Source organism: Vanessa cardui, chromosome 27, assembly GCF_905220365.1.
Source record: "Vanessa cardui chromosome 27, ilVanCard2.1, whole genome shotgun sequence".
NCBI classification, from domain to species: domain Eukaryota; kingdom Metazoa; phylum Arthropoda; class Insecta; order Lepidoptera; family Nymphalidae; genus Vanessa; species Vanessa cardui.
This window is the reverse complement of record NC_061149.1, coordinates 1,253,213-1,278,272: the sequence shown is the minus strand read 5'-3', so window position 1 is coordinate 1,278,272 and position 25,060 is coordinate 1,253,213. Positions and strand designations below refer to the sequence as shown.

The 25,060-nt window shown below is 38.6% G+C and overlaps 2 protein-coding genes across 2 annotated transcripts; one reads left to right on the top strand and one right to left on the bottom strand.

The window, feature by feature from the left end:
- Positions 1-1,418: 1,418 nt before the first annotated feature.
- Positions 1,419-14,463, top strand: LOC124540932. Its single transcript, XM_047118707.1, has 10 exons — positions 1,419-1,527; positions 4,225-4,445; positions 5,650-6,014; positions 6,054-6,237; positions 8,979-9,242; positions 9,694-9,969; positions 12,075-12,278; positions 12,374-12,467; positions 12,511-13,847; positions 13,880-14,463. Exons 1-10 carry the CDS (start codon positions 1,521-1,523, stop codon positions 14,228-14,230), a joined length of 3,303 nt encoding a protein of 1,100 aa, XP_046974663.1. The 5' UTR covers positions 1,419-1,520; the 3' UTR covers positions 14,231-14,463.
- Positions 14,464-18,295: 3,832 nt separating this feature from the next.
- On the bottom strand, positions 18,296-20,764 carry LOC124540931. The gene is made up of 4 exons (XM_047118706.1): positions 20,740-20,764; positions 20,257-20,405; positions 19,808-20,045; positions 18,296-19,508 (listed from the first exon to the last, which is right to left on the bottom strand). Exons 1-4 carry the CDS (start codon positions 20,762-20,764, stop codon positions 18,799-18,801), a joined length of 1,122 nt encoding a protein of 373 aa, XP_046974662.1. The 3' UTR covers positions 18,296-18,798.
- Between the last annotated feature and the right edge of the window lie 4,296 nt (positions 20,765-25,060).

The following is a 25,060-nucleotide window of genomic DNA, read 5'->3' as shown; positions in this document are numbered from 1 at the left end:
TAATCAATAATAAAAATACAATACACATACGAGGCGTAGTAGACGTCGCTCCTCATTGTACGTTTTAAATTAATGACAGTATTAATGAAGTTATAAAATAAAAGTGGGGGCAGAACCGTACCCTGTGGAACACCAAAAATCTACGCTAATCTTAATGCTTATCAAAGTAAATACAATATTCATACAATTGCCTATCACAATATATAATCTCATTATATATCTATTTAGATATTATAGTTTTAAAATAACTCTAGTATAGTAATAGCCTGCAAATTTCCCACTGCTGATCTAAGGCTTCCTTTGAGGAGATAGCTAGGAGCATATTCTACCACACAAATGCAGGAATTAAACAAATGCAGGTTTCCTCACGATGTTTTCCTTCACCGAAAAGCTTGAGATGAATTATGAACACCTACGACTCGTAGGTGTTTATAATTCATCTCAAGTAGGCTACGAGTATAAAGTACATGAAAATTCAGTTGCGCTTGCCTGGGTTTGAAAAATTTCTAATGGCTGATTATTGTTTGGTTACTGTAATCTAGAAACGAGTCGTTTTACTTACGAACCGTAAAATTGTCAGCGTGAATCATCCATTGTGACGACCTCCGTGGTCGAGTAGTGTGTACGCCGGTTTTCAGGGCCCACAGCCACATGTAATAAGTGACCTCGGCACTCCGAGGTCGCGTGTAAGAACATGTGTCTCTTGGCGGTGGTGTTTCTTTAGTGTCGGTGGCAAACTTGTGGTAGTCTCACCTTATGGATAGTGTCTATGACCCTTTATCTGCCAAACCTTGCAGGTCTATAAGAAAAGTGCGCACTTTTGACAGTACCCAAGTTGTATCGTTTCGGTAAAGCAGGGCAGAAATTGCCTTAAAAATCGCGTTGTTTTAGTATTATAAAAACAGTTGTACATCATTATAATCATTGAATTAAACGGATATAATAAAATGAAAAGAGATTTCGCATTGTATTGTAAAATATTTGAATCAATCTATACTTTGATTTTGATACTAATATTATAAATGTTTGTTTGTCTGTCACTTTTTCACTACCAAACGTAAACAAACTTCAAGGAACTTCAAGGAACTTCAAGGAACTTCAAGGAACTACAAGGAACTTCAAGGAAGGACATAGGCTACTTTTTTGCCTAACACGTGACAACCAACTCTTAAAAAGCGAACGAAACCGCGGGCAATAACAAGTCTATAAAAAATATGTTTATTTCGTCCTAAAAATGAATCATTTATCCTTGTTTTTAAAAATAAAAATGGATTTTATGAATGAATAACATTGAAAATAAACGAAAAAATTACCGGAAAGAAATCTTAATCCAAGTTGAGATTAGTTTTAATGCGTTTTGTAATCTTTTGATAAAATTTCTATTGGAATTAGGTATCTTTTTTATCATTTTCAGATGCATATAATACGTTTGGACCGATATTAATATTTAATAGTAGATTTGTGACAGTTCTTAACTTGACTGTGTGTGCAAAAATATTTTTTGCGTCATTATTGACGCTATGAGAGGTATGTAATTTAATTTTGTATATTAAGTATAATTCATTTAGTGCAATTTAATTTAATTATATTAAACAAAGAGGTTTTTGTTTTTTTTTTTGGCACAAAACTGTTGTACCTTTGCGTTGTTTTTTTCTATTTTTGTCATTTAATAATTTTACATATTAAATTTTAATTTTTGATATTAATAATTTTCGAATAATCATTTCTTATTAATTATAGGATCTAAAATATAGATACATTTTTAGTGTTACGAAATAATTTTATTCGTAGATTAGTAGTAGAATAGTTAATATATTATCATTTAAATAAAAATAGAATAGAAAATACTCAAGTTTAATTAAACCAAATAAATAAATAGGTGAAATATTTAGTTGTATAGTTAAAATTACATTTATTACATCCGAATATTAGGAATAGATTTAAGTTGAGTTCATTAGTTCATTTATTTACAAGTTACATAAAATATAAAATCGTAAAACATACATTAAGTAGACAATTATTTTGGATCATTGCTTTCAATGGTGGTCAATTTTCATTGTTGGAAATCAATAAAATAGAATCAAAATCAATTAAATAAAACGATTATATAATTAAGTGTCAATGCCTTTCAAATTTTAATTTGTACATCTAATATTTATAACAATAATAATTAAGTTAGTTTAAAATATATATCCTTCGTCGTTTTCCAATAAAGTTACGTTAATATTTTAATTAGATAATTTACTTTCAAAAAATGAATTATAAATTTGAAGTATATAATACACAATAACTTTTAATACATAGTATATTTACGTGTATTATTATACAATTTATACGACAAGTAGGTCAATAATTATATTTTAATTTCCCTTCATTCAAAAAAGACAATTTTTAATTAATATCAAAAATCTTTAATCAAAATATTATATTTCTGCGATCAAATTAAATCAAAAGTATTTTATTAAAGCGATCTCTACAACAAAGCAATAATGAATCGTAAATATTTCAAATTCATCCAGCGGCAGTGCTTTTAAAATACATAATCAGATGTACAATTAATATTCTTAGCGAATCTATTTCATTTGTAAAATAAAGTAAGAGCTGAAATGGCCCAGCGGATAGAACGCGTACATCTTAACTGATGATTGCGGGTTCAAACCCAGGCGAGCACCACTATATATATGTGCTTAATTTGTGTTTACAATTCATCTCGTGCTCGGCCGTGAAGGAAAACATCGTGAGGAAACCTGCATGTGTCTAATTTCATCGAAATTCTGTCACATGGGCATTACATCAACCCGCATTGGAACAGCGTGGTGGAATATGTTCCAAACCCTCTTCTTAATGGAAGAGGAGGCCTTATCCCAGCCGTGGGAAATTTACAAGCTTTTACTTTACTTTTTAAGTAAATTTCAACTGTTGGTGTAAAAAGTACGTTTTAAATAATAATACGTACTAGTAAGTGAAATAATGCTTTTCTAATTACATTGTTATCTTTATCGTGAACGCTAAATTTGCGCATTAATAGTTATCAAAATATATTTATGATCGATTATTACTTGTTGTAATCAGTATCATACAGTATCATTTATGCAAATGACTTAGATTAAGTCATTTATTTAATGGTTTAGCAAACACTAAGATACAATAATTATTGTTCATTAACAGCTTAAATAAAACCAAATATACAAGAAAAATAAAATGGAATTTCGAGCTAATTTCAATAAATTATTTTCAATGTTCATATTTAAAATGAAACGTTAATAAAAATAGTTAAATACAGTTTTTGTGCGACGTAAAACATAGGCATTTTTTTATTTTTACCGTGTCAATATTTTCTTGGTATAAAGAAAGAAATAAAGTAAGAAAGAAATGTTTATTAGGACACAGCACATAATTAAAGAATAAAACGTATAAAAAAATTAAAACAAAAAAAAAGAAAAACAACAAAAATAAAAAAAAAACATATTAACTAACTATAACTACTAACTTAATATACAACAACAACAATACAAAACAACACAATGATACTTAACGTGTCCTAAAGGTTGCGTACGCTGATTTTCAATGGTACCCTGTGTGGTTGTGAAGGGCTGTGACTATATTATAAAAAAATATATACACATAATAACAATATATAATAGAATTTATGTACAGACAATACAATACATGTATTAATTGCATAATTATTGCTCCTAAATCAGATAATTTAATTTATATTTTATGATACACCGCACATAGAAAATAAATAAATACAACATTTATTTATCCTTGATAAAATGTCGTACAATTTTGGCGACCTTATCGCTACACAGCGATCTCTTCCAAGCAACGCTGTAGGTTAGGTTAGCTTACAGAATATGAGATGGTTGGTGCTGTAATAACAAATAAAATAAAACTATAACTATTTAATAAAATATAGACGACACAAATTATATATCAATAAATTACTTTTGTTATTATTATTTTTATTTCTTGAAAGCTTAAATATATACAAATATGAACTCAAAATGGTTACTGTATAAATCTTGACCGCGTGGAATGTGTCAAGAATCAGCATTTGCATTTTAAATCACAATTTAGAACATAAAGTTATTAATAAATAAATTATATTATCACTTTTACAAATCTTAATAACTATAGTATAGATTAAAATTAACTTAAGGTCCCATTGATAGTATTTTATAAAGATTTTTATGTCATTTTTTTGTTTTATTTTTACAGTAAGCTTTTTCATTCTGGGCGTCGTAGCTCTAGTCTACGGCAGGCCCCAGGATATCGAACCGAAGAATCTTATAAGTGATGCAAGATGTCCTCCAGCTGAAACCCATCACTTACTACCCCACGAATACGACTGCACCAAGTTCTACTACTGTGAATATGGTCTTAGATACGAGGAACCGACAAACTGCGCTCCGGGAACAGAATTCTCATACGAAGAACAAGTAAGACCTCTTTTGTTACTTTGTAAAATAAATATTGGACATCACATACATTACTCTGATCCCAATGTAAGTAGCTAAAGCACTTGTGCTATGGAAATCAGAACTACCTAAGGGTGGTACCACAAACACCCAGACCAGGGCCAACATAGTAATGAATTATTTCTACATTGACTCGGCCGAAAATCGAATCCCGGACCTAAGTTACGTATTCATGGAAACCGGTGTACACTACTCGATCGCGGAGGTCGTCTAACTTTGTAAAAAGATGACAGCAAACCCCATCCAAAATGTAATCCCTTGGAATTGTGTACAGGATAATGACGTCATAGCCTTGGTGGTAGGGCTTTGTGCAAACCACATACCAGATATTCTACTCCCAAAATTTTTATACTTTCTACAACAATACACACAACTAGAGACATAAAATCTTAGTTCTCAAGGAATGGCGTTGATTAGAGATGGTTAATATTTCTCACAGCGCTTTATCTATGGCAGGTGGTGACCACTTACCATCCATTGGATTACCTATATAATAAAAAAAAATAAACTTCGAAATGACAGGCTGATTATTTGGGTAACATAAGCCTTAGGGTTACCAGGAGTAAATAAAATGATTAAGCACAAAATACTATTTGAGTGCCTATGTGTAAACAACCTAAGGCTTCCACATTATACAGATTTTACAGTGACCTTTGATTGGAAAGCTTATAAAAATCTAATTCTAATTCTAACATAAGTATTTAAGATTAGATATGACATATTAGATGTTAAAATTAATGTAATAAATATAAAGATAACGGAAGATAGTAATACAGCATTGGATTACACAGATGTGTAATATTAATAGGTATTTTAAAAGAATAATAATGGTGATAGACGAATGAATAAGAGAGATGACCCAGTGGTTCAATCACGTGCATCATAACCCATGCTGACGGGTTCAAACCCAGGCAAGCACAACTGAATTTTCATCTCGAGTTTGGCGGTGAAGTAAAACATCATGAGGAACTTGCATATGTCTAATATCAACGAAATTGTGCCACTTCTGAATCCACCAATCCGCATTGAATCAGCGCGCTGGAATATGCTCCTAGCCTTTTTAAAGGGAGAGGAGGTTTTAGCCTAACAGTGGGAAATTTACAGGCTGTACATGTATGTATGTACATATTATCTGATTTAAAATATTATTCTATTTCTTTTATAGGTATGTATCCATCCCATATTGGCAAACTGTTCACTACCAGGACTGACGACAACTTCTCAGAGTCCTTGTCCAACTTGTCCACCAAGTGAATCGACAACACCATTACCTACTTCGACAACTACGGAATATATCACTGAAACAACGAATATACTAACTACAACAACAGCTGCACCAAATACAACAGCAGCACCAACAATAACAACAGCTGCACCAAATACAACAACAGCTGCACCAAATACAACAGATGCACCAACAATAACAACAGATGCACCAAATACAACAACAGCTGCACCAAATACAACAGATGCACCAACAATAACAACAGATGCACCTACAATAACAACAGATGCACCAAATACAACAACGGCTGCACCAAATACAACAGCAGCGCCCACTGTAACTACAGCAGCACCAAGTATAACTACTTCAAGCCCCGGATCAACTCTACCCAATGGTTGTCCCGCTGACTTCGAACTTCACGTACTCCTGCCCCATGAAACGGATTGCGACAAGTTTTACTTCTGCGTTCTCGGAGAGAAAGTTGAAAGGCAATGTGCGAAAGGCACGTACTTCAATTATGAGAAACAAGTAAGTAACTTTTTACTAATCTCCAATTATTTTTCATGACAAGAGATTGACATGGAAGATTAATGCTATTTAGACGATACACGTTAGTTTGTATCATCATTATCATTGCATAGTATAGAACAAAGTCGCTTACCGCTGTCTGTCCCTATGTATGCTTAGATCTTTAAAATTACGCAACGGATTTTGATGCGGTTTATTTTAATAGATAGAGTGATTCGAGAGGAAGGTTTTTGTATATCATACATGGACAATACGTTAAAGATACCACGAGTTGGCCCAGTGTTTAGAGCGCGTGCATCTTATCCGATGATTTCGGGTTCCAAACCCAGGCAAGCACCACTGAATATTCATGTGCTTAATTTGTATTTATTATTTATCTCGTGCTCGGCGGTGAAGGAAAACATCGTGAGGAAACCTGCACGTGTCAAATTCCGTAGAAATTCTGCCACATGTGCATTTCACCAATCCGCATTGGAACAGCGTGGTGGAATATGTTCCAAACCCTCTCCTTAATGGGAGAGGAAGCCATAGCCCAGCAGTGGGAAATTTACAGGCTGTTACTTACTGCTTTACTACCTATTGTATTAAAGACACACTAATTTTAGATGTTTAACACTCATGAATAAACAAACTGTGTAGAATATTTAGTATCCGAAGCCGAGTGGATCTCTAATCATATATAATTCCATCGTTTCACATAACAGTTCAGACTCGATCTTAGAAGAGGTTACTGTGAAACTTTAAAAGAAAGGTTAATAACCTTTTATGTATTTTATAATTTGTAAAATGGTTCATCAAGATTTGTGATATCCGACTCCGCAAAGTCAACAAATCTTTCTTGGGGCGAGGTATCCGTTTCTATAATAAAATTCCGCAGACATTTTTAACTTTACCGTTTCGTAAATTCAAATCAAAAATACTTTGGTAAAAAAGGCATATTATTCTATATAAGATTTTGTAGATGATAAAAAAGCGTGGAATTAATACCTGTTGACTTCCATAATTGTATTTAACCAATATGATTGTATTTCTTGAATGTTGAAAAGGAGTAACTACTGAGTTTCTTGCCGGTTCTTCTCGGTACCATCTACTTTCCGAACCGGTGGTAGCTTTACTTAATTGTTAAATGACGATTCAAAAGAGCTTGTAAAAGCCCACTTGAATAAAGTTGGATGTTATATAGTGAAAAGTATGAAATAACAGTAATCTATATTAATTAGGCTTCAAAACTTTCAAATATATTTGTTGATACGACACCAAATGTGCTGTCGAATCATGATAAATATTTTTCTGATTATTTTGGTGTCAATGTTGTTGCAAATTCGTGAATTATCAGCTGTCATTCAAAGTAATCCTTACAAGTGAAAGTCCTTAAATTTATCGAGTATTAATCAGAGGATTAGCAGCGATATTTATCAAACCGTTTGTGAACTCTAGACGTTTAACTGATTATCTTCATTAATTTCAAGGACATATTGATAATGTTCTTGTAATGAATCCAATTATTCCTTGAATTTGTTTTTGGACAGAGTGAGGAAACCTTCGTCAGTTTTCAAATTAATTCCTTTATCAAGTCTTAAGCTCTTAGGACCTTTTGAATGTAAGCATCGAGTCATTGCGACGCAATATGTCATTCTTGATCGGTAGCAGATTAGCGCTCATACTGAGCACACGAAAATAGATAGAATAGATTAAGTTGGCGAACCTTTTCTTACGATAATAATGAGAAGTATATTTTACCACGCTTTTCAAATGTGGGTTGGATTCACAGGGCAGAATTTCGTTTAAATTAGACACAGATTTTACGATAACCCTCACTAACGAGCTTAAGATTAATTATAAACAAAAATTAAACGCATGAATATTCAAGGGTCCTTACCTGGGTTTGAACTCGCCAATCATCGGTTAAGATATACGCGTTCTAACCACTCGCTCCAAAAACATTTCGGCTTTGAAGGTTTATTTTCGTGAGAAATAGTCATAGTTCAATCGGAATTAGTAGAATTGCCATTGTTGAAAAGTAAGATTCTTTTTTCACCTGCGTTTTAATGAGATATCATATTTGCAATACAAATGATATATGGCATTATTTGCGCTACTCGTTTTCAATTTTATAAAACATCAGCAATAAACAATAAAACAATAAAGATAATATCGTAAGATAGCTACATATATCAAGGCGTCTAATACTAATGTTATCTTAAACATATAATATTATAATACACTTATTATTTACGCATTTAAAAATAATTACCACCTTAGTCATTATTAGTCAGTGAAAAATATAGAAAGTTAACTAAAATGTCAACAATATGACTTTCATTAACAACATTGGCGGATTTACCAATAGGCTAAGTAGGCTGGAGCCTAGGGCGGCAAATTTAGTCCAAATTTGTTATTATCTTACAGAAAAAAAACTTGTCATTATATGAATGCCCATTACGTCCGTAACCCGTATACTCGTCACTACATTGCGGGTTGGAAAACTAATCTAGTAGCTGACAGAAATATCACCAAGTTTATAATCATACTAATAACGGAAAAAAACCGATGTAATGAGGACGATAGAACACAAATCATGATGAAGACCTTCCTCACGACATGGTCCTCATTCCTCCGCATAACATGCCCATACCATGACAGCCGGTTTCCATACAGCTTCTCGGTTACCGGTGGCACTTTCAAACTTCCTCTTATGTACATATTCACTAATACATATTAAAAAAAACGTTGTTTTACAGATATGCGATTGGGCTGAAAATGTAGGATGTTCAGGTAACAGCAGCAGTGGAGGGGGCGGTGATGTAGACGGAGGAAATGGTAGCGGAGACAATGGAAGTAGTGCTGATGGTAATGGTACACTTCCAAACGGCTGTCCCGCTGACTTCGATGTCCACAAACTATTGCCCCATGAAAGCGATTGCGCCAAATTCTACTACTGCGTTCATGGAAATAAAGTAGAGAGAAATTGTGCCCCAGGAACACACTTCAGTCCAACTCTTCAGGTGGGTTCTACTGTGTTAGGTCGACTGTTTGATTTTAGACTAACTCAATCGTTTTAATTCTTGAAACTATTTCTATCATATTGCAATGTTTGTCTTATTTTTACAATCGACGTGAGAATCTCTCAAAGTACCATTTTCTAAAGGTCTTATTGAGTCTTTAATTTTTGTGGTGGACGTAATGAAACGGCGTTCTAAAATCAAAATTAATTCGATGACGACCTGATTTTTTTAAGTATAATTTTGAAATCGTTTATTGCACTGGTGCAAAGGCCAAAAAAATCAAAAACAAATCATTAAGAATATCTTATTTTGTAGTTGATTTTGCTGGAAACAATATTGTTTTCAAAATAACTATCATACGACCAAATAATAAACTGCGGTTCTATTTACAAGAATTAAGTACACAAAAAAGTGGAATATAAATTATAAATATGATCTCAATAACCTTTAGGTCTGCACATGGCCACACGAGGCTGGATGCGAAGGTGGTAGCGGAGATAACGGTAGTGGAGGTGGAAGTGGTGGCGGTGGCGATGGCGGTGGTGGTGGTAGCGGAGGAGGTGGTGGTGGTGTCAATGGTACACTCCCAAACGGCTGTCCCGCTGACTTCGATGTCCACAAACTATTGCCCCATGAAACCGACTGCGACAAGTTTTACTACTGCGTGCATGGAAAAAAAGTAGAGAGAAATTGTGCCCCAGGAACACACTTCAGCCCAACTCTTCAGGTCGGTTAACTTCCTAATTCCTTTGTTTTATTAAAATTTTACTATTTTTTTATCAAACTCAAATAACTCTATGCAATGTAATGTAAATGTAGCATTACACTTTCTTACAACAACAGCCTGTAAATTCCCACTGCTGGTCTAAGGCCTCTTCTCCCTTTTGAGGAGAAGGTTTGGAACATATTCCACCATGCTGTTCCAATGTGGGTTGGTGGAATACAGATGTGGCAGAATTTCAATGAAATTTGTCACATGCACGTTTCCTCACGATGTTTTCCTTCACCGCTGAGCACGAGATGAATTATAAAGACAAACTAAGTACATGAATCAGCGGGCTTGCCTGGGTTTGAACCTGCAATCATCGGTTAAGATGCACACGTTCTAACACTTTCTTATTGATGTTCAAATTAAACATTACGTATACACATATATAATAAGATACAGGGAATCAAAGTCAAAGTCAAAAACTTGTATTCATAATAGAATTGTTTAGACTTTTTATTGATTGTCGAAAATCTACCACCGGTTCGGAATATAATACCTTAAACCTGAGAAGAACCGGCGAAAGAAACTCAGCGGGATTTTTTTTTTCTTATAATGTCAATTTATAATTTACAGCAATAAACATATTCTTGTTATTTGAAACAGCCTGGAGGCGATCATCTCGTTCCCAAGGTGTGCAGTCAACTAGAAAGTCATTAGTGCTGTAATATCCTTTAGCACACAAACGCTCTTTAACGATTCTTTTGAATTTTATAATTGAATATTGGTGAACGTTTTCTGGGATCCTGATGTAAAAACGTATACATTGCCCCAAAAAAGATTTACTAACCCTGTGTAATCGGGTACTAGGCGGAACAAGTTTATTCTTGTTCCTAGTATTAATGGAATGTACGTCACAATTTTTGGGAAAATCATTTATATTTTTGCGTACACACATAACATTATCAAAAACAAACTGAGAAGCGACAGTCATTATTTTAATTTCTTTAAATTTACATCTTAACGAATCTTTTTTACCGCATAGGCTGCAGAGCTTAGTCTATTTGCCAATTTACTTATATGGGGGCCCCGTTGGAGCTTAGAGTCAATTGTGATACCAAGGAACTCTGTTGACTCTAATACATCTAATTCTTCCCCGTTTAAAAGTACATTCGTTTTGACACATCTTACATTGGGAGTAGTGAATTTAATACATGTTGTCTTTTTACTATTTAACATTAAATTATAGACACTAAACCAATGTACTATTTCCGAGAGAGCATTGTTAACATCGTCATACATTAAAAGACGTATTTTTATTTTAAAAATTAAAGAAGTATCGTCAGCAAACAATACTATCTCGAGTTTATCACCTAAGAGATGTGGTAGGTCATTTATATAAACAAGGAAGAGAAATGGACCAAGAATTGATCCTTGAGGGACCCCCACTATTACACATTATCTATTTATCCATCCATTACACCTGAGCCCCGGGAAGAGCCCCGAATGCTTAGATACGAAATCAGAAGACTGAGTGCAGTGTCCCTGACTCCATAATGTCGTAGCTTCCTGACCAGTATCTAATCTAATCTAATATAATCAATTTAACACTTTCATAAATTTAAAAAGTTTATTAACAATTATTTATTTCATAAATCTTATTAATTATTAAAAGAGTACTTTTTAGAAAAAGAAGCTTGGATTTAGGCTCAGGTTCCATCACAGGACACTAATTATTCGAAAAAGCAGCATTCTAAATTTCTAAAGAGAGTTTCTTGCCGTTTCTTCTCGGTGGAGGCTGCTTTCCGAAACGATGGTAGTGTTTAATTATCGACGATTCTAAAACGCTTCACTGTGAAGTTTACTTGAATAAAATTGTATAATAAATATTCTGGAAAAAACCTTTGTATATGAGATATTAGTGTTCCATAATCTTCTGTAAGCTGTTATAACGAAAGTATAAAACTGTTTATTTGAAAAAAGCAACTATGCGAGTTTCTTGCCGTTTCTTCTCGCTAGAAGCTGCTTTCCGAAACGGTTGTAGTGTTCAAATATCGATTCTAAAACGCTTCATTGTGAAGTTTACTTGAATAAAATTGATTTTTGATTTTGATTTGGTCATTTAGGTTTGCACATGGCCACGAGATGCTGGTTGCGAAGCGGGTAGTGGAGACGGAGGCGATAACCTCCCGAATGGTTGTCCCGCCGACTTCAGTGTCAACTTACTGTTGCCACACGAAACCAATTGCACAAAGTTCTACCACTGCGTTCACGGAAATAAAGTATTGGATCGTTGTGCCCCTGGAACGCATTTCAGCCCCACTCTTCAGGTACCTTGATTTCCATAAGCTTATGTTAAATATGGTATTTATATTACATAAAAAACAGTATTTTATATGATGTTATAACTTTGAATTTCTTTTAGTACTGCACATGGCCGGATGAAGCTGGATGTGAAGCCGGCGGTGGCGGAGGTGGAGGAGGCGGTGGAGGAGGCGGTGGAGGAGGCGGAGGAGGAGGCGGTGGAGAAGGCGGAGGAGGCGGCGGTGGAGGAGGCGGTGGATCAGGAGGAGGTGGAGGCGAAGGAGGCGGTGGAGGTGAAGGAGGCGGAGGTGGATCTGGAGGCGGAGGTGGATCTGGAGGCGGAGGTGGATCTGGAGGCGGAGGTGGATCTGGAGGCGGAGGTGGATCTGGAGGCGGCGGTGGTGAAGGAGGTGGCGGAGGTGAAGGAGGTGGCGGTGGATCTGGAGGCGGAGGTGGATCTGGAGGCGGAGGTGGATCTGGAGGCGGAGGTGGATCTGGAGGCGGCGGTGGTGAAGGAGGTGGCGGAGGTGAAGGAGGTGGCGGAGGTGAAGGAGGCGGCGGAGGTGAAGGAGGCGGCAGTGGTGAAGGAGGCGGCAGTGGTGAAGGAGGCGGAGGTGGATCTGGAGGCGGAGGTGGTGAAGGAGGTGGCGGAGGTGAAGGAGGTGGCGGAGGTGAAGGAGGCGGCGGAGGTGAAGGAGGCGGAGGTGGATCTGGAGGCGGAGGTGGATCTGGAGGCGGAGGTGGATCTGGAGGCGGCGGTGGTGAAGGAGGTGGCGGAGGTGAAGGAGGTGGCGGAGGTGAAGGAGGCGGCGGAGGTGAAGGAGGCGGCAGTGGTGAAGGAGGCGGCAGTGGTGAAGGAGGCGGAGGTGGATCTGGAGGCGGAGGTGGATCTGGAGGCGGAGGTGGATCTGGAGGCGGCGGTGGTGAAGGAGGTGGCGGAGGTGAAGGAGGTGGCGGAGGTGAAGGAGGCGGCGGAGGTGAAGGAGGCGGAGGTGGATCTGGAGGCGGAGGTGGATCTGGAGGCGGCGGTGGTGAAGGAGGTGGCGGAGGTGAAGGAGGCGGCGGAGGTGAAGGAGGCGGCGGAGGTGAAGGAGGCGGCGGAGGTGAAGGAGGCGGCAGTGGTGAAGGAGGCGGCAGTGGTGAAGGAGGCGGAGGTGGATCTGGAGGCGGAGGTGGATCTGGAGGCGGAGGTGGATCTGGAGGCGGCGGTGGTGAAGGAGGTGGCGGAGGTGAAGGAGGTGGCGGAGGTGAAGGAGGTGGCGGAGGTGAAGGAGGCGGCGGAGGTGAAGGAGGCGGCAGTGGTGAAGGAGGCGGAGGTGGATCTGGAGGCGGCGGTGGTGAAGGAGGTGGCGGAGGAGAAGGAGGCGGCGGAGGTGAAGGAGGCGGCGGTGGATCAGGAGGAGGTGGAGGTGAAGGAGGTGGAGGCGGAGGCGGAGGTGGCGGAGGCGGAGGCGGAGGCGGAGGTGGCGGAGGAGGTGGAGGTGAAGGAGGTGGAGGTGGCGGAGGTGGAGGCGGAGGTGGCGGAGGCGGAGGCGGAGGCGGAGGTGGCGGAGGCGGAGGTGGAGGCGGCGGAGGTGGCGGAGGCGGAGGCGGAGGTGGCGGAGGCGGAGGAGGCGGAGGCGGTGGCGGAGGAGGAGGCGGAGGCGGTGGTGGTGGAGGCGGAGGTACTCATCCAGAATCAAATAAATGCAAAGATGAATGTCACGTACCGCACTGGGCTCATGAAACAGACTGCGACAAGTTCTGGCGTTGCGAAGGCAATCGACAAGTCTTGGGCATTTGTTCCGAAGGGCTGTTCTTTAACCCAAGCACTCAAACCTGTGACTTCATGTGTAATGTCGACTGTATCAGGGAAACTGTCCAGACCACGTCTCTGAGGGATGGCCTTAAAATATTCGTGCCCTGGGGTCAAGTCGACAGACCTATCAGGCTCAATGAAGAAGGTCAAATTTTGGAAATCGACTTTGAGAAATCCTAATATGGGTATTCTTTCTAGGGACAGAATCTTAATTTCTAATCATAATTGTTTGTTTTAGATTAAAATGAAAATGTTATTTATTGTAAAGTTATTTCTAAGTTGCCAAATTTTGTTAAAAATGTTTGAAGAATTAGATTTTTTTTTGTTTAATTATTGTTTTTAAGATTTTGTCGCCTTTAAAATCTGTTGTATTTATTTGTACATTTTTATGAATAATAAAGCATTACATAAAACGAAGTTATTTTATTCAAATTATTATTGGCAATAAAAGTTAAGATTTACAAAAAAATCCGTCTTCAAATAATATTATATTTCAAAACAAATTAATATGCACTAAAAGTATAATAAAAACAATTGCGTATTCTAAATATTCTGTAAGTGCGACTCAGTAAAATATTGTAATATTTGGAGCAGGTGTCAAAATTTCTTATCAAAATCCGTTCACCCAGTCAAAACAATCAAACATCTTGGGATCAAATGTCAAACATCTTGGGATAGTAAATTTGAGGATTTATGGCTGAGTATATCAATTAATAGTAATGGAAAAATTCAATGTGATTAATATATGCATAGTTGTTTTTTTCGCTTGCGTTAGCTTTGGTATTAGTGAGATATCTGTGTTATTAAAATCATTTTGTGTTATTCTTTCAATAATTTTTAGTGCAAATAGTTAATTTATATGGTATCTGGGTTTTACTAACATTATTCGGTTTCGGTAAGTGTTAATTATCTTTTATAGTTAATATATATAGTTAGTAAGTTAAAGTAAGTAGTTAAAAATGGATGTCGACCCTCATCCTGAACCTCCCGATCCCGGAGGTTTGGAAACTGTTATTGACGGTTCGAAATCTTCCGCTCGGAAACGTTCTGGGGATAAATCCTCCGTTTCACCCGATTCCTCCTCTAAGAAGGCAGTCACTCATCCCACTACCGCAAATCCTTCCATCCAGACTGTATATGTCAACCCCGCCTTTACTGATGGTCCTAAAAGTTATGCTAATGACGATAAGGGCCCATTCATAGTCCATGTCTCACGTGAAGTTGCTGACCCAGCTGCAGGAAACTCAATTCGTGCAATTAAATTCGGTCAATTCTTGTATAAGCATAAAATTGGGTCCATTGTTAATTATGGGGTAAAAAATGTTGGCCGGAACAGAAAAGAAGTACAATTCTCTACAGCTCAATCAGCGAATAATTTTTTAAATAACCCTGTCTTGGAACTTTGTAAGTACAAAGCAACATAACCAACTTACAATGTTACTAGAATGGGTCTTGTGAAGGGTGTACCGGTTGATTTTTCTATGGAGGACCTTCTGGAGTCTGTCGAGCTTCCTCATGGTTGTGGAGAAATTATGAAACTGAGACGATTGAATCGAAAAAATGTCAATGAAGGAGTTGTGACCTGGATCCCAACTCAGTCATACCTCCCTCCCGGTTGAAACCTATAATCTTCCTACCATCATTTGCTTGAACTGTTGTCGTTATGGCCAAATCAAGACGCAGTGTAGATCCACACCCAGATGTTTTAAATGCTCTCAATCTCACACAGGTGACTCGTGTGAGGTTAATAAAGAAAACTCTACATGCCTTCACTGTTCTGGTAAACACTTTGCCACGGATAAAGATTGTCCAGAGTACTCACGGCAGCAATCAATAAAAATTGTTATGTCCATGACAACATCTCTTACATGGAGGCAGCCTCTCGCTTCCCAAACGTCCGCAGATCCTACGCTGAGATTACAAAAGATATGTTCTCCCCTCCTATGTACACTCCCCCAAGCCCTAGTTCTCCCTCTAGTCCTCCATCTAAATCCACCTCGACTCGTAATAGATCATATAGACAGACCGTCTTCCGTCCCCCTCCCCCTAGAGTTCCTCTAGGAAAGGGGTATGGTAAACATGCCCACCAAGCCATAGTTGGTAATTGCTCCTCCTCGTCTCCAAATGGTTGTGCTCTGAATGTTGGTAACCCCTCCCCTCCTAATAATAATCTTTTTTTTTTTTATGGTATAGGTTGGCGGACGAGCATATGGGCCACCTGATGGTAAGTGGTCACCATCGCCCATAGACATTAACGCTGTAAGAATTATTAACTATTCCTTACATCGTCAATGTGCCACCAACCTTGAGAACTAAGATGTTATGTCCCTTGTGCCTGTAGTTACACTGGCTCACTCACCCTTCAGACCGGAACACAACAATACTGAGTACTGTTGTTTGGCGGTAGAATAACTGATGACTGGGTGGTACCTACCCAGACGGGCTTGCACAAAGCCCTACCACCAAGTGAATAATCCCAACTTACTAGAATTATTAATTAAAACTCTCCTAAGCATCCTAAGTACATGTAATGAAATTCCTCTACCGTCCAACGTTGCCAATGATCTAACTCAACTCTTCAATATAATTAAAAATGCCAAAATCTGATTCCTTCAATGGAACTGTAAGAGTGTCCGTCATAAGAAACCTGACCTCCTCTCTCTTATTAATTCTCATAAACCTGTCATTGTTGCCCTCTCTGAGACATGGTTGATCCCCGGTTCCCGTTTCCGGATTCCGGGTTTCTCCTGTTTTAGGGATGACAGAAGTGGCGGGTATGCAGGTTGTGCCATCCTGATCAGGCACTCTATCCCTTTCTCCCAAATTCCTCTTCCTCTTTTTACCCAGCATATCAATGCCGTGGCTATAAAGACCATCAATATTTCCTTTTTATCACTTTACATTCCTCATCCTAATCCTTCTCTTGCTTCGGAATTACTCTCCATTTTCTCTTCCCTTCCATGCCCCATTCTTGTTATGGAGGATTTTAACTCCCACTATACATTATGGGGCTCCTATTACTGTGATGGATTTGCTCCCTTGTTGGTGGACATTGCTAAGGATGTAAATTTATGCATTCTTAACGATGGCTCGCCGACTCGTAGAGTTTACCCAAATCAGAATCCTCGTTCCGCTGTTGGATTTACCTTAACCTATCCTCACAAATCTCTTGGAATATCCTCCCATCATCATTAGGAAGTGACCATTTCCCTATCCTTCTTTCACTTACTAACAGATCCTTCACACTCATCTCTCATCAAATCATGCCCACTCCTAAAATATAGACTCAACAACGTTAATTGGTTAGCATACGCTAACTCGGTTGATGCCATGTTGGACTCTCTCCCTGATTTTGTGAATGATGAGAATGTCGTTGCCTGCTACGAACTTTTTCTTGATGCGATCAAGTCCTCTGCTGATGCACAATTCCCTTTAAAAAATACTAGCAAAAAGACATTGCTTTCCCCTCCTTGGTGGGATGAGGAATGTAATGTCATGGTCCAACAGAGATCTGAAGCCGAAGTCATACACAGTCTCTATGACTCCACAAAATTTCATCAAATATCAGCGCATTGATGCCAAAATTAAAAGACTGTTTTCAAAAAAGAAAAAGCAGGGTTGGACCAAAATCTGTATATCCCTCAGTCCTCGGTCTCCACCTCAAACAGTTTGGACAAATCTTAAGAAATTTCGTCGTTCCCTCAACTCAGAAAATCCAAATGCCAATTATCCTTCCATATGGAATAATGATTTTGCTGCCAAGCTTGCACCCCCCTTTGTCCCAGACAAGGATAGCTTTTTAAAGTTGCAACCAGCATCTGCATTAGATGATATGGATAGCCCCTTTACTCTCTCGGAACTCCATACAGCCCTAAAGGGACTTAAGGACTCGTCACCAGGGAAAGATGGCGTGCCCTACTCTGTCATAATCAACCTTAGTGATAAAGCTAAATGCGTCTATTTGAATTTAATTAATGCTTTTTTCTCGGCAGGAATCGTCCCGGAATCTTGGAAGTCCCAAATTATTATCCCCATTCTCAAACCAGGAAAAAGCCCATTGGACCCAAGTTCTTATAGACCCATTGCTTTATCATCTACATTAGTAAAAGTAACTGAACATCTCCTGAAAAACCGCTTGAAATGGATAATGGAAAGCAGGAATAGTCTCTCGCCCTATCAATTTGGCTTTCGAAAGGGTTTGAGCACTCTTGATAGTCTCAGCATTCTTACGACAGACATTCGAATAGCCTTTGCTAACGGAGAGTACCTTGTGGGTGTTTTTCTAGATACTACTTCTGCATATGATAATGTTCTTCTTTCGGTACTCAGGCAAAAACTGCAACAGCTGAGTATCCCTCCAAGGATTACTCATTTCATATGTAATCTGCTTTTTTGCAGATCAATTTCTGTTAAATACCAAAATTGTATTCTGCCCCCCCGATTCGTCTGGAAAGGTCTCCCGCAAGGCTCAGTCCTCAGCCCTCTGCTTTATAGCATTTATACTCACGATCTCGAGCTGTCTGTTAATAACTTTTGTAACATTCTTCAATATGCTGATGACATTGTATTATACCTTAGATCTCCTTCAGTCCAAAACTTTACATTGCAATTAAACTCTGCTTTGCATTATCTTGACCTATGGCTCTCTGACCATGGCTTATCTTTATCAGTAGATAAGATTCAGGCAGTTGCTTTTACACGAAAAAGGTTAATCCCCGTCTTTGATCTGTTTTGTGGGGATCAGCGTATCAACTTTGTCGATGTGAATATGAATGAACGATGTGCAGTGGCGATGACCATGGGCTTTTACTCAGTCTGCAGAGTCCTTGTTGTATCATGTTTTCGAACTCTTTCTTGACTTTTTCATATCGATGTGGCGGGATCGGTCGAGCGCGACAATGTATAGGCGGGCCTTGTGTCTCGATGTAATGTTCGACGTTAATCTTCGGTTTTAGTTGCATCGCAGTTAGTCGCGTAGTGCCGGGAAACTCTGCTAATATTTCGTGGTAGGCATTACGGATATCTATACTGCGGACTGTAGGCGTATCTGTTGATGTTATAGGAGCGTTGATCTTAAGATTTGTGACGGCGTCAATCAATCTTTGATTTTTTAAATCTACGATCAATTGATGGTGGTTTAGAAAATCGGCTCCTAGTATAGGCTTCGACACGTCAGCAACGATAAATTTCCATTTGTACGGGCGTCGTAGGTTGAGATCGAGTTCGAGTGTTTTTTCGCCATATGTTGATATTGTCGTGTTGTTCGCAGCGTACAGTTTGAATGGTAACGGCGTTGTATTCTGGCCTTGTCTTCTTGGTAGAACGGATATGTTAGCCCCAGTATCTACTAAGAAGGATAGTTTCGTCTTCTTGTCTGTTACGAATAGGCGGTATGATGTACTAGGAACGCCGGATTCCGCCGCAGCCAACGTTCTTTCTAGTTTTCCGATGCTTCTTTTTTATAGCTGCATGGTGTTGTGCAGCGCCTCGCTTGACTACCGAAACGACGGTGGTAGTAACAGTAGGGCGATGATGATGATTCTTCACGTGTGCGGGATCGGGACGAGCTTCGTTGGCGGGACCGGAATCGTTGACGGTGATAGTTGTATGGCGGTCTTGTATTTGTGTTGTGTGTCGGTTTGATTGGTTGACAGCATCGGCGATTGAATTGTAGATGGTTGCGTGGAGACGGCGGCGACCTCTTGTGTCTGCTCCATCATCTTGTGAATGGTGGTATTCGCATTGATAGCGCAATACTCGATACTTCTGGAGTGCTTGCGAAGGCTTGTGGCAGAGCTTGCTTGTTGTCTTTCATGGTGTCGAACAGAGATTCACGTCTGGCAGGGATTCGTCGAGCAGGGATCCGTCGAGCAGGGATTCGTTCCAGCAGAAATTTTCTATAGGTAGCCGGGCAGAGATTCCTCTTCCTTGATAGTATTCTTTCTTCAGAGTGAGAGCTGTCCGGGGTCACCACTTTAGAGGAGAGTTGAGGCTTCTTGAATAAGACTCTTGATGAGTGGTCGAAGGAATGATTTAATGAAAAATTGCACCGGTATATATACAAAAAATACAAAATAAATTAACCAATAAAAAAACAGTATAAAGAAATAATAAGAAATAAAAGAGAAGGAGGATGTCGTTCCGTCTTGCTCGCACACGCTGACGTCACGCGCCGAGCTGCGCGCGTATCATGCTGGGTCGCATACCCGCTGCCGCGGTGTTATAAATATCGCCCCCGCACGTCGCGTCAGCCATTTCGTTCGAGCGCCGCGCGGAGAGAGGACGACTGCACCGAAGATCGCCGTGTCGACTCGCCATGTGTTGTGAAGTAAAGTGTTGAAGAAAGATGAAGATGCTTGAAGAGATATGAAGATAAACGAATCTAAAAACAGTCCTTTTTAGGACTATCTTGTTTCAACGACGATGCGAAAAACAGTCCTTTTCAGGACTAATCTTGTTTCAATACGACGCGTCTTAACAAAATGCTGCTACATGTTGTTTTAGGTTATGGGTCTCCAATTCGTCTAGTGCTATTATGCCTCCAAAATAAATTTGAGCATGTAATCTCGACCGAACCGATCAATCTCCATCGTGTCTTCTCCATCGCACGTGACATTGGCGAAATAATCTGTGCCTCTTTGGCAAAAAGAAAAGCCACAAAAAAAAAAATATATGCATAGGCTACTTACCTCCCGACCTTCCAAACTCTAACATCGAAGAGTTTTACAATTCTTGCATGACAACGATCAATAACAAAAGCAACTCGGATTTTTTTCTGCTTATTGGCGACTTTAATACACATAGATTAAACTGGAGCGCCATCAGTGATATAAATAGTTTGGTGTCAGTATCTTCTACAGACAGTAAATCTCAACTGCTCTTGGACTTTCTTAATACATGCAATCTCACCCAATTTAACACTATTAGTAACATCTAAATTATCTAAATTAGCATGTAGGCACATAGTCTCCACCCTAAAATCCAAATTTCAACCAATTCAACTCGGTTTTGGAAGCAGAGGTGGTTGTGAAGCAGTAGTACATTCTACTCGTACCTTTCTAAAAGGAAACGAGGCCGAGGTACTTCTGAAAGTTGATGTAAAGAATGCTTTTAACTCCTTAGATAGAGGAACCTTGCCTAACGAAGTCTTCTCCCATCTGCCTGAAATTTATCCATACGTTTGGCAATGTTATAGTTCACCTTCCAAATTATTTTTTGGTGAAGATACAATTCATTCTAATGTAGGCGTTCAGCAAGGAGATCCATTGGGTCCTGCTCTTTTTAGCTTTGGTATTCATAGCTGCATTTCGAATTTAAAATCTAAATTAAACGTTTGGTATCTAGATGATGGAACTATAGGAGGTAAAGTAGATGACGTTATTGAAGATTTAATTAAAATTAAAGAACAATTCGATAAAATTGGTCTTAAATTGAATTTTACAAAAATATTAGTTTGGCAATAGATACATTTAATAAAATTGCACCTAACATAAAAATTCTTCATGAAGATACACTTTGCTTCCTTGGTGCACCACTATTTGATGAGGGCATAGAGCCTATTCTTAACGATAAAATTAAAATATTTTCGGACAATTTTGATAGACTGGGCATTTTAAATTCTCATATAGCTTATACAATCTTAAAACATTGCCTTTTTGTTCCAAAATTAATGTACATTCTACGTGCGAGCCCAATCTGGAAATATCCAAGTCTTACCAATCGAATCGATGCCACCCTTAAAAAAGCTTTAGAAAAAATTCTAAATTTATCTCTTGATGAATATTCTTGGACTCAAGCTACACTTCCCATTCGTTTTGGTGGCATCGGCGTGAGAAAAATATCAAGTGTTGCCCTCCCGGCCTTTCTTTCTTCTGTACATAGTATTTCAGACCTTTTTTCAGAAATTTTAAAATCAAAATCAGTAAGAATCATGAATATTACTGAGGCGATAGAGACCAGGAAGGTAAAGTGCCCTAATGATGATATCCCTAAGGAAGTTACAAAACAAAAACTTTGGAATTCTTCATTGGTTCACGCTACACTACACAGTTTGACACAAAATTTAACAAGTGCTCAAGACCGTGCCAGGCTTCTAGCGTTATCAACTAAAGAGTCTAGTCACTGGTTGAATTCATTACCCTCTAAAAATCTTGGGACACTTTTAGATAATGAATGTTTTCGCATATCGATTGGTCTTCGACTGGGAACACCTCTGTGTTCTGAACACAGATGCCCGTGTGGAAAGGAGGTAGACTCTTTCGGTTTACATGGTCTCTCTTGCCCAAGGAGTTCAGGTAGGCTTTTCCGCCACGGTACTCTTAATGACATAATAAAAAGGGCTCTTGCCACCATCGACGTTCCTGCTCTTACTGAGCCTCGTGGAATTAGTCGTGATGATGGTAAGAGACCTGATGGATTAACATTGGTTCCCTGGGAACGAGGTCGGGCCCTTGTGGGGGACGCTACATGTGTTGACACGTTGGCCCCATCTCATATCCGAGAAACAATGTTAAGAGCCGGTGCCGCTGCGGAAAAAAGCTGAAGCCAAAAAAATAACTAAATATTCGTGTATTATATCTAATTACTTTTTTGTTCCATTTGCTGTCGAAACGCTTGGCCCTTGGAGTAGTGGTGCAAAAATCTTCATCAAAAGTATAACACACCTCACCTCATTGCCTCCACTGGTGGCAGGAGGGCTGGTTTGTTTTTGCCCAGAGGATCGGAATTGCGATTCTACGGGAAAATGCTGCAAGCATTCTTGCCACCATTCCACGCGGTCAAGATTTATACAGTAACTAGTTTTAGTTCATATTTGTATATATATATTTAAGCATTTAATGTTGTTAATTCTCATGTTAATAAAATGTAAATTATTGATATACTTGCATCAATGACATCAATATCAATAAATATATTTGAGGCCCAACCAATAAGTAGCATCGACAAACATCATCCAGCCTTAGGTATTGAACTTACTTTTATTAAAAACTGTCAAAACAATATGGAATCCAAAAATCGTAGGAAACTTAATTATTTTAAAGGCAATTTTGACAACATTCGTTCAGAGTTGAAAGAAGTCAATTGGAATGAAATATTGTCTTCTTCTGATATGTTAATTTCTATGACACGATGTTGTCTTAAATTTTCGCGATTAGACATTGAAATAAATCTAGCTATAACGGATTTGAATCGCGTATATTAATTATTTTTAACATCCCGACGTTTCGAGCACTTTACAGCGTTCGTGGTCACGGGTAGACTGAGGTGACATTTGTCTATTTGAAGAACAAAGGAAATATTATTAACAACTACCGCCAACGATTTCTCAATTGGTATCTTGAGAAACGTTCCGGTTGCACGCAGAAGGCACTGACTGTATCTTTAGGTCTTGCAGTCTGTTGGATTAGGATTTTAAATTTTTAATAAGTGGATTCCAGGTGTTAGAAAGTCTCCAACCATCTTCTCTGTTGACGTTCGGATGTTTTCGAATTTCAATAGCCTCGCGTATCATTCTAGGAATTAATCTGTGTTCTCTAGCGAGGATCTGTGGTTTACGAAATCGAATAAAATGGTTAGGTTTATCCAGAGCATGTTCACAGACTGCAGACTTTGAAGAACGCCTATTTTTGACATCTCCTATATGTTCCTTGACCCTAGTACCGATACTTCTCTTTGTTTGGCCTATGTAAGATAAACCACACTCACATTCGAGTTTATAGCAGTTTGTAAAGGAATATTACCCTTGATAGGTCTCAAGAACTGGCTCACTTTCTTATGAGGCTTGTAAATGGTTTTAATCGAAGCTCGCTTCAAGATGTTGCCAATCCTGTCTGTAACTCCCTTCACATATGGTAGAATTGCAGGTTGTCGCTCAACTGTGGGTGGCTTGATACGGCTTCTGCGATGCTGGCGAGGCACGGGCAGCTTATTCTGGTGGAGGGCGAGCTTGACCTGACGTAGCTCTTCCTCTAGGTGTTCAGCATCGCAGAGATGGTGGGCTCTCTGAAACAAAGATTTGCCAACGGTAGCTAACTGACTAGGGTGGTGGTGCGAGTCACCATTGAGGTGTTTGTTGGTGTGTGTGGGTTTCCTATAAACTGTGTGACTTAATGAATTGTCAGGATTCCTGACAATAAGGATGTCAAGGAAAGCTTAAGAATTATTTGCCTCTAATTCCATAGTAAATTGAATGTTTTTTATTTATAGAATTAAGATGTACTAAAATGCAGATGTCAGATCACTAGGTAATATTGTGAAAGTGTCATCTACGTACCGTTTATAAAATCTAGGTGTTATTGGTCCGGAGCGAATGTAATGTCACCTCAGTCTACCCGTGACCACGAACGCTGTAAAGTGTTCGAAACGTCGGGATGTTAAAAATAATTAATATACGTGATTCAAATCCGTAATAGCTAGTTTTATTTCTATGACACGCTAAACTCTATACTTCAAAAACACACCACTATTTAAGTATAATTAATCGCAATATCTAATCTGGTTCAGTAATACATTAAAACATAATTTAGAAAAAAACACATAGATATCACAAACAATATAAAAAGTTTGGTAATCCATGTGGATACGACAATTTTGCGCTTTTGAGAACAAAATGTAAAAACCTATGGATAATTGCTACAAAAAATTCATTAACTCTGTTGAGGAATCAGTCTTCAATAATCCAAAGGCATTTTACAGATATCTAAATAACAGAAAAGACAGTAAGGTGTCGTCAATACCGCAGTCTGTCACATATGGAACCCTATCGTCAACCACAGGTGAACAGATGTGTGACATTTTCGCGAAATTTTTTGGCTCTGATTTCGACAATATTAGTATTGACATAAATTCAGTACCTGCTCTTGGCTTTCGTCACAACTGCTCATTGAGTATTATTAATATTTCCGTTAAAGATATATTTTGTAAAATTAAACATCTTGATGTAAATAAGGGGGCAGGTCCTGATAATATACCATCTATTGTAATAAAATCATGTGCCAGTGAATTGTGTTA

What these genes read in the sequence shown, in the direction of transcription:
- LOC124540931 (XM_047118706.1), bottom strand. Translation starts at nt 20,764, where the DNA reads ATGTTAGAGTTTGGAAGGTCGGGAG. An exon ending in AGAGTTTGGAAGGTCGGGAG is followed by an intron (nt 20,406 to 20,739) that starts GTAAGTAGCCTA and finishes TATCTCTTCAAG; the next exon opens with CATCTTCATCTTTCTTCAAC. An exon ending in AAGCACTCCAGAAGTATCGA is followed by an intron (nt 19,509 to 19,807) that starts GTATTGCGCTAT and finishes TGCAGCTATAAA; the next exon opens with AAAGAAGCATCGGAAAACTA.
- LOC124540932 (XM_047118707.1), top strand. An exon ending in GATGCACCAAATACAACAAC is followed by an intron (nt 6,015 to 6,053) that starts GGCTGCACCAAA and finishes CACTGTAACTAC; the next exon opens with AGCAGCACCAAGTATAACTA. An exon ending in TGGAGGAGGCGGAGGAGGAG is followed by an intron (nt 12,468 to 12,510) that starts GCGGTGGAGAAG and finishes AGGAGGCGGTGG; the next exon opens with ATCAGGAGGAGGTGGAGGCG.